Consider the following 14,639-nt stretch of genomic DNA (forward strand, 5'->3'; position numbering starts at 1 on the left):
TATAATTACTCCAACAAATTCACTGAACCAACTACCCGGAAGGTTAACGGTGATATTATGAATAATGTATAGAAAACAGGGGGAATCATTATTTTAAAAAGTGCCCCTCTTTCAAGCGGGTTGAGTGCCAACGCGTAAGGTTAGCTTTGGCTTTCGTGACAGGGGTGTAAGATTGAGAGCCCATTCCAGCTCCAGAAGCAGAGTCACTCAGATCCCAAGATATTTAAAAGATTGTCTCCGTAAGGGGATATTAGATTACCAGTCAAAGCAGGCCCTCAAGGGATGGAGGTGGACCAGATTAAGCCGCAGGCCCGAGACGTTCTCTAAGGCCTAGAGCATCTCCAGACAGCGTGGGCCGGCGCTCTCCGGGCCAGCCAAGAAAAGTAGGACGTCGTCCGCGTATAGGGAAATTTTAACCACCTGGCGGGGTCCCAGGACCACCCTCAGACTTGGGGATCATTACGTATGAGGCAGGCCAGGGGCTCCATTGCCAGCGAGAATAAGAGCAGCGAGAGAGGACACCCGACGCACGCCTCTTCGGATTGGAAATGCCTCCGAGAAGGCACCGCTGGTCAGGGCTCTTGCTTTGGGGTTGGAGTACAGGACACGAATGAGGCGTCTGAAATGGGGGCCGAAACCCATCGTGATGAGAACGTCCTCCAAGTAGCTCCAATCAACCGTGCCAAAGGCCTTCTAAAAAAATCAATGAGTAGCAGGGCCAGGTACGAAGTGAGTAGATGGCGATGGGCCAGGGCAAGTTGGAGGCATCGTATGCAGTACAGAGTGCTGCGTGCAGGCAGAAAGCCACATTGATCCGGGTGGATTAGTTCATGTAACAAGGGACAAAGACGTTGAGAATGAGCAGTGGCAGAGAGAAATCGGACGGTAGTCCGCACAGGAGAGAAGGTGGCTGGGTCTTTGGAATGACCAAAATAGTGGCCATATCAGTCTGAGGGGTAGGAGCCCGTCTCCGCCACATACCGGAAGAGGTCGAACAAGTGGGGCACCACCAAGTCTTGATGGGTCTCGTAGTATTCCTGCGGGAAGCAGTCTGGTCCTGGTGTCTTCCCAGAGTGCAATAGGGAGATAGCCCCATGCATCTCCTCCGGGGTAAAGGGAAGGTCAAGGTCTGTCGATTCGGCCTGAGCAAGGCAGGGTAGCTGGACCTCTGCTCGTTCCAGCAGGTCAACCAAAGAGGCCTCGGGGGACGGGCTGAGTAGAGCTGGGCATAGTAAGCCGCGAAGGCTTGGGCAAAAGCATGCGAAGTGCAAGGGCGGGTACCTGCAGCGTCACAGATTTCAGGGATAATTCTGTTAGTCTTGGGGTAGGAGACCAAGTTGTGAAGCAGCTTTCCATTCTTGTCGCCCCACCCGTAGATACGAGCCACAGAGGAGCACCACAGCATCTTGGCAGAGTCTAGGGAGATCTGGTGGATCTCTTTCCGATTCGCCGCAAGCTGTCTGGCGGGATGAGCGTTATCTGTGTCTACAGAGGTTAATTCCAGCCGCGTGGCCTGTGCCTCGAGCTGGGTCAGGCGAGCAGTCTGCGCTGCCCGTTGTGTGAACCAGAACTCTAGCCACACAACGTAACGTAAGGTTGCCTTACCTGCCTCCCACAGTGTGCCCGGAGAAGGGACCGAACCTTGGTTGGCAAGGAAATAGTGCCTCAATTCTACTGCAAGCACGTCCTTGATCTCCGAGTCTTGCAAGAACCGCTTGTTTAGCCGCAAACCGTACACACCCCATCAGTGCTACCTCCCAAGTGGAGGGAAATGGCAGTGTGGTCAGAGATTCCATGCGGGAGAATAGAGACGTCAGAGACCTGTTGGCAATCGGTGACAGGTAGGAGGATCAAATGTATGGTGGGCCGGGGAATGAGAGTGTAAAATTTGCCTCTGGGATTCCAAATCCTCCAGGTGTCAAACAGACCAAGGGCAGTTGACCAGTCCGATAGCCTTTTGGAACAGGCTAGGTGTGATGAGGATGGGCCACCCATTGTATCAAGGGATGGCTGCATAACTGCGTTAAAGTTGCCACCAATTATTGTCTGACCCTGGGCAGAGCGGAGATGACCTCCGTAAGGTGATGGAGAGTAGAGGGAAGTGTGGCTGGAGGGGTGTATGTTGATAGTAGGTGGAGGACCGATCCTTCAAGTCTACTGGACATGGAGACGTAGCGGCCCTGCGTGTCAGTCGTCACGTGTACTGGGGTGAAGGGAAGACCTCTTCGGGTTAGTATGGCCACCCCCAAGAGGCCCGTGCGAAACCGGAGTGCCCCACCCTGTCGAACCCGTATCGGGCGAGAAAGGAGCAGTGGGTTCCCAAGAGGTGTGTCTCTTGAAGGAGGACCACATCAGGAGCATGGCGTTGGGCGCTTTGGAGGACTGCTGCGCGTTTGATAGTCTAGCAAGCCATTCACGTTCCACAACAAACCATCGAGGGAGCTACTGTGAGTGGGCATCTGAGTAATAGCTGGCGCGGTAATATGAAGGACTGGCTATGCCAAATTTACTGCCACAGAATACAGAGATGTGAAAGGCTTGTACATCAACAGATCAAATACCAGGCAACACAGATGTGTAAACCCTACATATTTCCATAAGCAGAGAAGTTGTAGCAATGTAGCTAAAACTAAGGAAAGCCTAAATCAAAATAGTTATTGGTAAATAATAAATCTGTACACACTGGTTTCAAAATCTCAAAACTGCACATATAGTATCCTGTATTATTGTTTTTTTTATCTAAAAGCTAACCTGTGCCTTGCACAGAAAAAAAAATCAAAGAAAGCAGCTACTCATGCCTGAAATAAAGGCCCACTCTCCAAAATGAGCCCAACTGCAAGAGCAGATTATCAGCCACCCTTCTGAAAAATACTGATGCACAAACCTGGACTTAAAAAATGTCAAACTAATAGATTGGGGCTCTGTGCAACTCAATTGCATGAATATGCCCTATTCTCCTTGTTAACTCTTCTCTGAAGTAGAGAAATCTGACAGCCATTCTATCGTAATGTTTGTGAATATGGAAAAATATTAAATGGACAAGTTAGTTATTCGCTGTTCTATATTGCTTTTAGTCATTGACTTCATTAAAGCAATCCTACTCAGTTGTAAGAGGTACAACTGGTTTGATTGGATTCTTACATGACCTTCACATCCAAGGGAACTTCACGATAACTCTGATGCATAAGGAGGACAAAGATACCCTTGGATTCAGTTCAGAAACATGCCGGGATGCTCCTAAGCAATGTCTATATGTACCATTTCCGGTTTACTTTTTTTTTTGGAGACGTTGTATTTTGGGCTTCTCAGTCAAATGTATGTTGCTATGATTTGAATCAAAATACCACTTTGTCTCTTAAAAGTATGTTAAAGTGAAGAGCTGCAGCTGCTCTCCGCTAAGGCGGAAAAGCGTCACCCCAATGCTTTTTAGCAGTGCAAAAAGGAAAAATAAAATGATAACATTCTTTTTTATTTTTCCCTACTGAGGCAGTTTTGTAGGTGGGGCGGGCTAGGTTGCTCACAGAGCAGGGGGAGGAGTGGTTGGGTTACTTTCCAAGTGCGCATGACGGTTCTGGGGTAGTCTTGTCCCGGCTAAACAGTCATGCATACTTAGCATGTTTTCCACCCAGCTATAGTGCACAGCCTGGGCGAAGAACATGCAGGGTCTCAAGTCACTGTCCGAGTGCTGAACCACAGCGCTTGTACCACTCACTACGCTGCTGTCATGGTGAAAGTAGCGCTGCGATTGGCTTAGGGGAGCCTGTGTGCATCAGTCCTTGGACTCATCAGGAAGAGGAGTAACAAAGGACCGAGGCGGCCATGAATGTGTTGTTTTTTTAACTTTACAACCTTTCCTTCTGCTCCCCCCGCCCAATTTGTGCCAGCTGCCACTGGGGAAGAGGTACTGTTTAAACATGAAATTGATCGCTGAACTGTGTTTCCATATTCCATGGAGTCTAAGATGTGACTGAATGCATACCAATTGCCACCAGAAAAAGCACTGCTCACCCTGTGACAATTTAAGACCAAACCACTGTGTGATGTGGAAAAGAAAGAGGAACGTTATGTGCTGTTTTGAAAGTTTAGGGTAGAGTAAGCAAAAATGTGCAGTATCCTACATGCACATTTTAATGCTGCTAACATGATTTCAGATTACCCTGCTGCCTGGCTTAAAGCTGCTAAGACTTGGCAACATGAAGGAGCATCTTGAGAGGCTGCTACTGAAGGACTGATTCTACACAAAATCTTGGCTGTAGTGCCACTGGAAAAGGAAAGGTGTGTAGGTGGGATCATCATCACCCCATAGCATCTTACTACACGTAGGCAGCAAGTGGACAGAAGAAAGGTGCACAAGAGTTCATAATTAAGAAAGAGGTGGGGATGGGTTTTGGCCCATCCTTTTTGACCAGGCATTACTTACGGTCCTGTCCATTGCCATCTCGGACAAGGTTGTCTTTGCTCTTGTAAAACGGAAACTTTCGAGAGAGGCGGAAACTCTTTTTACGTCTTGACCTGATCGACTGATGACACATGGAGATGGTAGGGAAGGAAATGGAGAAACAAAAAAACAAGAACAATGGATTTTAAAAGCATGCATGAAAAATTAAAATGAAGATAAGTGATGACAGCCTTATGCAGACTTGTGGAGGCAAAATGAAAACTGGGAAGCAAAAGCAGCGCTGGTCTCAGCATGTTTATGGGTGCTGGATGCATTTTTTCATTGAGAACATCTATGGGAAAACACAAGTATGTGTCCAAAACACAGCATTCGTGTAACACTTTCAACGACAGATCACAATTCAGACTTCAGAGCAGCTTACAATGCATAAACGGACAGCATCTGTTTCCATAAACAATAAAGTGGACTATCCTATATGTTTTACTCAGTACAGCCCTGTTATTGGAGATAGGTTTCCTGAGAAGAGAAACATTCAACCTATGATAAACGTTTCTCATATTTCGAACCCAAAATCCTTAGGTGTCTGCTATTTCATAACATTACCAACAAGTTGAATGCAGTTACGTCTTAAAAGCATCTAACGAGTCCCAAGTAGAACCCTCTAAGGCAGTTTCTGGGGGATCTGCAGGAGTCACCAAGTGGCTGCCTTTTGCTTCCGCTAGAGAAACAATCTGCTGAGAAAAAGGGAATTTCTGGAGCTCATAACCAAAAAGGTATACAAGGGCAACAAAGGTGGCTGGAAACAGTTCCCTCTATGAAAACAAGATGACATTGTAGGTATAGCAAGTCTGTCCAGCATTTGGAAGGGAACAAACTAATTAATGGATACCAACCAAGAGGCAACGATCAAAAATAATATATATTAAAAAAAAGAATACACAATAGGAATATCATACTTACTGTGAGAAACAGAACAGAAATCTCCAAAGAACACCGCCTCAAAGAAGCAAACATTAATTGCCTGTGCGCAGTTTTCCATAATCCTCAGAGAGAACAATGAAAAGCAGGACTCACACAAACTAAGAAGAATTCTCTTTAAAAAGCGGCATAGCACTGCCTTTATTCACTAAAGTGCTTATCTTTATGAAAATCTGTTCAAAATAAAAAATAATACTTTAAACTTGTGAGTAAATAATGTCTGTAAGCTGTGTATCCCGACAGGAGCAAAATTTAAATTACATTTGCTTCCTGAAAAATAAGAAGAGTAGAAAACAATTTACAAGAAATCATTTTCTTATTGGGGTCTATTGGAATATTCTCAAAACGTTAGAAATCTGTTTAATAACGGAGCATGGCGAACTAAGATAAGTACTAAGCAGCATTACTGCAAGTCCTTGACCAGTCTCTCCAGTATGGAAGAAAATTTGCTTTGATCCTAAATAGTGTTTGTCCAAGAAGAGGACAAGAAAACACCTACAAAGATTTCAGAAAGAGGAGTTTCTAATAATCGTGGTAAAGTTTTCGCTCCTAAATCAGTGGTTCATCAGTGGTCCGAGGATACATGGGGATCCACAAGGTCTGAGACCGTTTTACAAAATTAAATATAAAAATTAGCATTAATAAAGTAAATTTAAGTATATAAAATAAAGAAGCAAATATGAACATTTGAAAACTTTGAATGATTCCGTTTTCCAATATTTGAGCATTTTTTTGGTGTATACGTCTTCTGTTTTGCTTTAGGTTCAAATCACGGAAATTACTTAAGCTGGGGGTCTTCAGCTTCAAGTCCACACTACAAACGTGGTCTTAAATGCTTCAGAATAAGTTATGGTATGCATGGTGTACTTTTAAGCAAATGTGGCCAGGGGGAGAAGCTCAGTAAATATCTAGGAAGCGATGGAATCGATAAAAAATATTTTTGAGGGTCAGAACTCATAATGACTTAAAGTAAAGATTTTCCCTGAGAAAATTTTGCAGATAATAGCATTTGTTTACTTAAATCGTCACATGAGCAGAAGAAAGAAAAGAAAGATGAACCATTCTCCGTGTTATGGTTTTTATTAGTCAAACAGTTAAAAAGTTCCAAAAATGCTAGGGGTTCCTTGGAATCCCATTTCTCCGTCATGGGCATGTTCTCTGTATTCATAAACAGTACAATATCTCCACCTAGGCACAGGATTCCAAAACACATACATTTGGAGAGTTATCTTTAAAGAATTTTAGCACAGAAAGCAGGACTAGGATTTCCAACATTTTCTGTTTGTCAGTTTGTCAATGAATACGATACACTACATATGGCTGAGAAAATGAATACATTTTCAACCTCTTGTACCACGAATAACAAAGCAAAATGGTGCCAAGGGCACCGACTTTATTGTGAAAAGGAAACGCACTCTGCTCGTGCAAGGAATTCTGGAAGCTTGACTATCACAACATTCTCTGCAAATTCAGTTAGCAGTTCATTGTTAAATAACGAATAAACAATCTTAAAAAAAAATTGGTGTACCTATTTACTCTAGAATTTGAATGATAAATAACGTTTCCTTTTCTATACCTGGATATTCCTTATATTCTTAAACAGAAGTTTGGAGTAACAAAAGAGAAGGGAAGGATCGGGCAAAATTTAAAAGGCGAACAGGTTGAGAGTTGTGGTTCACCACTGTATTCACCACGAAGTTAGATTCTGATAGACACTTCCTCACGTTTTAAAGACGGTTATCCAAAATGGATATGGAAGACAGTTTCCACAGCAATGCCTCCATAGTATGGCTGGTGGCACCATGCAGCTCCACCCACGGCTCTGCATCGCCTCTCGATGTGAAGACACCGGGCCTGCACTGTGCATTTGAATCAACTCCCACTTCCCATATCCTTTTAAGAATGCATCTGCAGCTCTACTCCATTTTATAAGGGGGGTTACCCCACAAAAATATTTTCAAAGAATGTACTGGTCTTTCTTGGCATGAAAGGCTCGAAGCTACAAGACATGCAAGAAGTAGATGTCCATCTGCAAACCCTAATGGCAAATGGATGTGGTGATGAGGTGTTAAACAACCCACCTCCTTTTGGAAATGTTCCTCGGATGTATCCCAAGGCGATTAGGGAGATGAAAGAAAAACTAGTTATATCTGAAGGGCACAATGGCAAACCTGTCCACTTTTTTTGGCCTCAACAGGTAAAGCACTAAAGCAGAAGAATTCTCCGGATGTTCCCCCCAGAAAAAAAAACCTAAGCAAAGCTCTTAATCCTCGGAGAGGAAGAGTACCTGTTCTGGGGATAGATCCAGGACTAGGTAGTGCACGTCCCCATCTCCCAAGGAAATGTTGTCCTTTAAGCCTTAGCCTGCTATGTTAAAGCTCTGACTGGGGTTCTGGCTTCTTTTACCTCACCAATCGCATTGTATATCCAATACCTTCTCCTGGTCCCAGCTACACTCACTAGGAGCTATGGTTGGCCCTGCGTATAGCTCAACGCCGCAGTGGTAGCACACTGTGAGCCCTAGCACAGACCTTGATCAATACCTACTTGCTAGTGAGAGGTGCTCTTAGTCCTGAGGCGGAAGCCGGGACTCTATTGATCCCGCATTTTGCTGCTATTGTAATTTTAACCTAGTGTGGTGTTTTCTTCTATTTAAAAAAATTGCGCATTTGCACTAAATCAGGGCTCGAACCCCGCGACATCGCCCCACCGGTCCCGCCATTTTGAGTGGGAAGACGAGCTGGGCGAGCAGTCTAGTGCTCCGCCCGCCCGCCCCTGCCTGCATAAATCCGCTGGGCTTCGCATCCCCCACTGATTGCTAGTGAGTGGTGCTCTTAGTCCTGAGGCGGAAGCCGGGACTCTATTGATTCTGCATTTTGCTGCTATTGTAATTTTAACCTAGTGTGGTGTTTACTTGTATTTTAAAAAATTGCGCATTTGCACTAAATCAGGGCTCGAACCCCGCAACATCGCCCCACCGGTCCCGCCATTTTGAGTGGGAAGACTAGCTGGGCGAGCAGTCTAGTGCTCCGCCCCGCCCGCCCCTGCCTGTATAAATGACACCATGGCCTAGGAAGCGCAGCGGGCGTGCCGAAGGCGCGCCAAAGACAAGCCCGTCTGCGCATGTCCGCGCCGGACCCGTGCCTAGGGCCGGAACCCCTGGTCAGAGGGCTTTAAAATCCATTTCGCGGCAGGTCTACAACCGCAATACCTTACTAACGATGGGCGGCCACACTGATACAAAAGGCTGCGTTTGCATTGCAATGGAACATGACCCGTCGTCCCTCCCGCTTTACTGTGACAACTGTAAACAAACCCTCCCCAAGGTACTCTGGCAATCCTTATCAAACCCCACGGCCTCGCAGATCACGATAGAGGAAAAAAAGCCGGTCATTGTTAATTGCATGCTGCTTAAATCCAGATCCCTGGTAAAACACAGCATTGAACTGGCAGAGCTCATTCAGGACTCTAAGGTTAAGATTGCTTTTATAACCGAGTCCTGGACAGATACAGCATCAGGCCCAGATATTGTTATTGCCACTCCCCCGGATTATGTCTGTCTCACGCTGAACAGAGAAAGGAAGAAAGGCGGAGGGCTGGCCATTATTTACCACAAATCACTCAGAGGGATAGTGAAGCCTGGCGTAACTGATTTAGATGAAGCACTTGTCTTCAACTTCATCCTCTCTGACCATCAAACCCTCAGAGGCTGTCTACTCTACAGGCCGCCGGGGGCTAAAGCACCTTTCCTCTCAGCTTTGAGTAGCTTGTTAGAAGAAACCATCTGTGCAAGCTCCTTCACGCTACTAGGGGACTTTATTTTTCATCTAGAGAATGGCTCAGACCCAGACACTCAGGATCTCCTGGATCTGTTACATGGGGTGGAGCTAAAACAATTGGTCATCGGCCCGACCCATAAGGCAGGGCACACCCTGGATGGCATCTTTTCTAACCATCCTAACTTAGAGGTCTCGCCAGTCCAACCGGTCTCTTGGTCGGACCATGCGGCAGTCCATTTCAACATTACCTTAGCCTCCCCTACCAGACCCAGTAATGCCAAAATCCCCTCCCAAAAGGATCAGGAAATGGAAAAACATAGAAGGCAAGACCTTGGAGGGCCTTTTAAAATCCTCTTTAAGGCCCACATCTAGAAATGTGGAGGAAGCAGCCACTGACTATACGAGTTGGCTGGATGCCCCAACCATCCATCATTCCACTCGCACAAGCCCCTCTGCCCCTTGGTTCTCAAAACAAATTAGGGACCACAAAACACTCTGCAAAAAATTAGAAAGAGTGTGGCGGAAAAACTATAGGGAAGAGGATAAAAAACTGCTCAATGCAGATCTGAGAACTTATAAGGAAATGATTCGCCAGGCTAAATGGGAGTTCTTCCCGAAATGCATCAAGGAAGCAAACAACTCTCCGAAGGAATTATTTAAGACAATTTCCTCCCTGGCAGCCCCCAAACCAGTAGAGATACCACCTAGTCGCCAACTATGTGAAGACCTAGCTAATTTCTTTTTGAGTAAGGTAGAGAAGATCTTTCATCCCCTGGACAGCCAAATCATGATCAACGCCTCTGATTTTACACCAGAAATGCATCCTGAGACCAACAGGAAACTCGATATACTAAAGAACATCTACCCCATCAGTGAGGAGGAGGTATCAAGTCGGCTAACGAGGATAAAATTAGGCTCCCCTCACGACCCCTGCCCTGCCACGATTGCTAAATAAGCCCCCGCCACCATCGCTTCAGGACTCACTCCCCTGTTCAATGTCATGCTGGACAGGGGGGAATTCCCCCGGCGCTGGAAACAAGCCTCCATCTTGCCTCTGCTGAAAAAACCCAACCTAGACGTTACCGACTTGAATAACTTTCGTCCCATCACCAGACTACCCCTCCAGCTACAATCATGGAGGGCATACTAAACAAACAGCTTAGCACCTTCCTGGGTTCGGGAGAGATGCTGGACTCTTCTCAACACGGCTTCAGGGCGGGAGATAGAACAGAATCGGCGTTGATTAAATCAGCCGAAGACATTCGAAGGGTGCTGAATGCGGGGGGCAGAGCAGCCCTGATCCTGCTGGATTTATCAGCGGCCTTCGATACGGTCCACCATAAATTACTGGTGGACCGATTGATGGCCTGCGGGATTCAGGGAAAGGCACTCGACATCTTGAAAGCCTTCCTAACCGGCAGGACTCAGTCGGTGGCCCTGGGGGACTTCGAATCTGAGCCATTTGTGCTGCCCTGCAGAGTCCCACAGGGTTCATCCCCGAGTCCGACTCTTTCTAATGTGTATGTCTCCACCCTGGCGCCAGTGATTAGATCCTTCGGATTTAATCTTACATCTTACGCCGACGACACGCAGATTGTTGTGTCGCTGCGTCCGGGAGAATTGGACAGCACAGCAGATCGGTTTTAATGTTGCATGTGGGAGGTGAGCAATTGGATGGCAGGAAACTGCCTTAAGCTCAATTCTGCAAAAACAGAAGTGCTGCTGTTTGGGTCAAGAGACAACTTCTGGTCCCCTCGTTTGTGGCCAGAGAAAATAGGGTCGCCCCCCTCTCCGGTGGCAAAAGTAAAAAATCTGGGTGTTTTGATGGACGACTCCCTGACCTTCAGGCCACAAAACAATGCCGTGTCCTCGGCTACCCACTACCTAATTAAAACTATCCGGAACGTCCTGCCATTTCTGCCTGCGGAACATAAGAAGACAGTAGTGACCGGACTCGTAATGTCCCGGTTGGATTACTAACGCCATGCTACTGAATGCCCAGCAGGGACTTTTAGACAAACTGCAAATCCTGCAGAATGCAGCTGCACGCCTGATCACGGGCACCCCCAAGTTCGCCTCAGTTTCTCAGGACCTTGTAAAGCTGCACTGGCTCCCAGTTCGCAAAAGAATTGTGTTTAAGTCACTCTGCGTGATCTTCAAGGCGCTGCATGGCCTGGGCTACCAATGCATTACCCCTCTCTTCCAGTGGTACAAGCCATTGCGAGCTCTAAGATCAGCCGAGCAGGGGCTGGCTGTAGTCCCTAGAGTAAGGAAAGTCCGCTGGGGAGGCAGAAGTCTCTCCCTGGGTGCCGCCAAGGCATGGAATGCGCTACCCTTAAGCCACAGACAGATCCCCGACTTGCTCAATTTTAGGAGGGCCCTTAAAACTTGGCTTTTCACACACTAACTCCTTTGCCCGTGCCCTCTAGCAATCAGTCAGCGCCAGGACATCTTCGGGTAACAGCGCGCTTTAAAAATGTCAAAAATAAATAAATAAATCACCTGCACACATGAATGCCACAGCCTGGAAGACTTTTGGTTGTGCCTAGCATCCTTCTCTGGCAGAGAAGATTCTCGTTTAACAAACCTAGAGTGTACACTTCCCCTGAAACAGAGTCTTGGCAAAATACCTATAGAGGGTGCAGATATTTGTCTGCAAGGAAAAATAATTCTATGTCAGGACCGGAGGCTTCAGATTATGCTATATCTTCCTTCGCTTTATTAACATAAAGAAACCACAGCAGCTTAGGAAAAGATATAATAAGAACAAAAAATGCTTTAAACATAAAGCATTGACGTAATGTTCCACAAAAAATCAACAACAACTCCCAAGAGTCTCTTTGTTATAATCATAGTCCACAGTCCTTTGTCACTGTTCATCATCCCTATATAACCGGACTTCCCATCATCTTCCTCCTCTTTCTTCGCTGCTCCCGCAGCCAGATAAGTGCTTTTCTATTTGTCTTCTTTTATTGTGCTTGATGTCTTGCGGTCTTTGGGGACTCCTTGCATGGTTTATTTCCTTTCAGAGTCCCCTAGTTGCGGGAACGTTCTGCCGTTCCTACGCGACTTTTTTCCCACTTGTGTGCGGTGTGTACATAGACCGCAAGGGGGCGGCCTGTCGCCTCGCCGACCCTCCGGCGCGCCTCCGCGGTGCGAGGAGCCGCGCCGTGGGGTCTGCTTGCGCAGGGGCCGACCCTCGCGTACCCCTCTGACACCTGGTGCTCCGGGTCTGTATTTCACAAATTGACGCCCTTTGGGGTCTGTATGGCGGTTTTGACCGCGTGAATCGCCTTCGGGCGAGATCTGTGCACCTCCTTATTCGTGTGTGGCCTAGCGCGCTTGAGGGGTACGTAGACCCGGTCCCGGCGAGGAGGGTCTGCGCGCTTGGGGGTTGGTGCAGCCCACCTGCCACGTCAGCTGGCCCAAAACGTGATCGCAGCCGCTGGGCCTGCCCACATTCGAGAACTTTCTCGGTTGCCGCCCTCTTGGGTGCCCCGCATTTGCCCTTGGTTCCGACATGGAAGGGGAGTATGATGAGGAGGCCTGCCCCTATCTGCAGGATGATGAGTTTTATCAGGCGGTGGACAGCTCCATCTATCGTTGTGTGACGGAGGTGGTAGGGCCCATGGAGGACCGCCTTTCGGCCCGCATCGTAGAGGAGTGTGCCAAGCTGGCAGCGGCGCAGGTGCCGCCGCCCCCCCGAGCTCCCGGGGACGTCCGGCGGGTTGCCGCCCGCTCCGAAGAGACCCCGGGGTGAGGGGCCTTCATCGGAGGCCCAAGGCGTGGATAAGGGCGCCTTCGAGCGTCTTCGTGACGCCTTCCTGGCCAAAGCGACGGCGGTGCCTCCGACGCCCTTGGTGGACCCTGGCACTTCGGGCGGTCTGTCAACGGCGCCCGCCTCCCCGATCTACGACTCTCCGGACACGGATGACGACGGGGAGTCGACCCGGTCTTGGCTCCCGGCGCCTTCGGGAAAGGAGATGCCCCAAGATGAGTCGGGCATGCTGGACCCGGACGAGATCGTCCACCCCCGATCCGCGGCCTGGGCCCCGGGGGAGACGGTGGCGAAGTTTGTCGCGGGCCGGCTGCGCAAGCCCCTGGAGAAGGAGGCGAGGGGTTGCCTGCGCGGGGAATGCCCTCGGCCTACTTTGGAGGGGAAGGTGGCTATGACCCCAGAATTGGACCCAAAGATGGCCACCTTCCTGGCGAAATTCATGAAGGACCCCAGGAAGGGGATCGATCGGTCCTGGCGGGCCTGCCAGGACAAGCTGTTGGATGCGGTCGGGCCCGCCACGAAGATCCTCGATATGGCGGAGGAGGCTCGAGCGAATGGCACCGCCATTTCACCGGAGGTGCTCTCCAACTGGGCCCAGAGGGTGATCGTCTTCTTGGGCAACGCCAACTGTGCCCTGTCCACGGAGCGGCGGCGGTCGCTCCTTATTAAGCTGGACCCGAAGCTGGGGGACCTGGCCTCGTCGGAGGCAGGTGCCGTAGCCCAGGGTGGCCTCTTCGGTGAACCTTTCATCCGCGAGCTTGGAAAGTTCGTGAACACGTTCACGTCGCTGGACAAGGCCCAGTCCAGCATCAAGAGGGTGTTTCACCAGCGTTTTTCTGGAGGGGCCGGTCGCGGCAGGGGCCGCGCGATCGGCCGTGGTCAGCAGACCAACAACCGTGGACAAGGCTCCGGAAGAGGTCAGTACCAGACCTCGGCCAACTACACCAATTTCTACCCCACGAGGGGACAACGCTATGGTGGAAGAGGATTCCAAAAGAAGTCCGGACAAGGAAATGCCCCCGGTAAGTGTACTTTGCTTGGATCAAGTTCCGATTGGGGGGCGGCTGGCAAGCTTTTACGGGGAGTGGGAGTTGCTCACTGCCGATGCTTGGGTTTTGCAAACTGTGAGAGGTTTCCATATAGAGTTTCACGACCAGCCAACTCAGGTGAGGCCCCCGCGCCCAATGGTTTTCTCAGATTCCGACGCGCGATTGATAGACGGGGAGGTCTCGGACTTGCTGCGCAAGGGAGCCATCCGCCTATCAACGCGCCACCCGCATGGGTTCCTCAGCAACGTCTTCTTGGTAGACAAGACGGATGGGGGCAAGAGACCTGTGATCAATCTCAAGGAATTCAATGGGTGGTTGGTCTACCGTCACTTCAAGATGGAGGGGATCCACCTCCTTCGGGACGTGCTCCTCCCTCGGGATTGGATGGTGCGACTGGATCTCAAGGATGCCTACTTGGTCGTTCCCATCCACCCCCCTCATCGTCGTTTCCTACAATTCCTGTGGGACGGCCAGGTGTTCGAATTCACCGCCCTGCCGTTCGGCCTTTCTTCGGCCCCGTGGTGCTTCACGAAGGTCCTTCACCCGGTAGTGGAGTTTCTCAGAAGCCAGGGGGTCCGTATGATAGTATACTTAGACGACATCCTCCTCATGGGGCAGTGCCCGGAGGTGCTGGCAGGACAACTGCGTCAAGCGGT

The 14,639-nt window shown here is 48.9% G+C and overlaps 1 protein-coding gene across 4 annotated transcripts in view; it reads right to left on the reverse strand.

The window, feature by feature from the left end:
- Positions 1-14,639, reverse strand: part of DLG3 (discs large MAGUK scaffold protein 3) — a 2,000,883-nt gene that overhangs the window by 221,276 nt on the left and 1,764,968 nt on the right. For 3 of the 4 annotated variants that reach the window (XM_086918303.1, XM_086918300.1, XM_086918302.1), the window contains one exon: positions 4,421-4,520. The exons of the other annotated variant lie outside the window; for it this stretch is intronic. In XM_086918303.1, the coding sequence (XP_086774429.1) occupies positions 4,421-4,520 (100 nt within the window). The remainder of the gene's footprint in view (positions 1-4,420; positions 4,521-14,639) is intronic. 4 annotated transcript variants of the gene reach the window in all.

This window comes from Lissotriton vulgaris, chromosome 4_1, assembly GCF_964263255.1.
Source record: "Lissotriton vulgaris chromosome 4_1, aLisVul1.2, whole genome shotgun sequence".
Classification (NCBI taxonomy): domain Eukaryota; kingdom Metazoa; phylum Chordata; class Amphibia; order Caudata; family Salamandridae; genus Lissotriton; species Lissotriton vulgaris.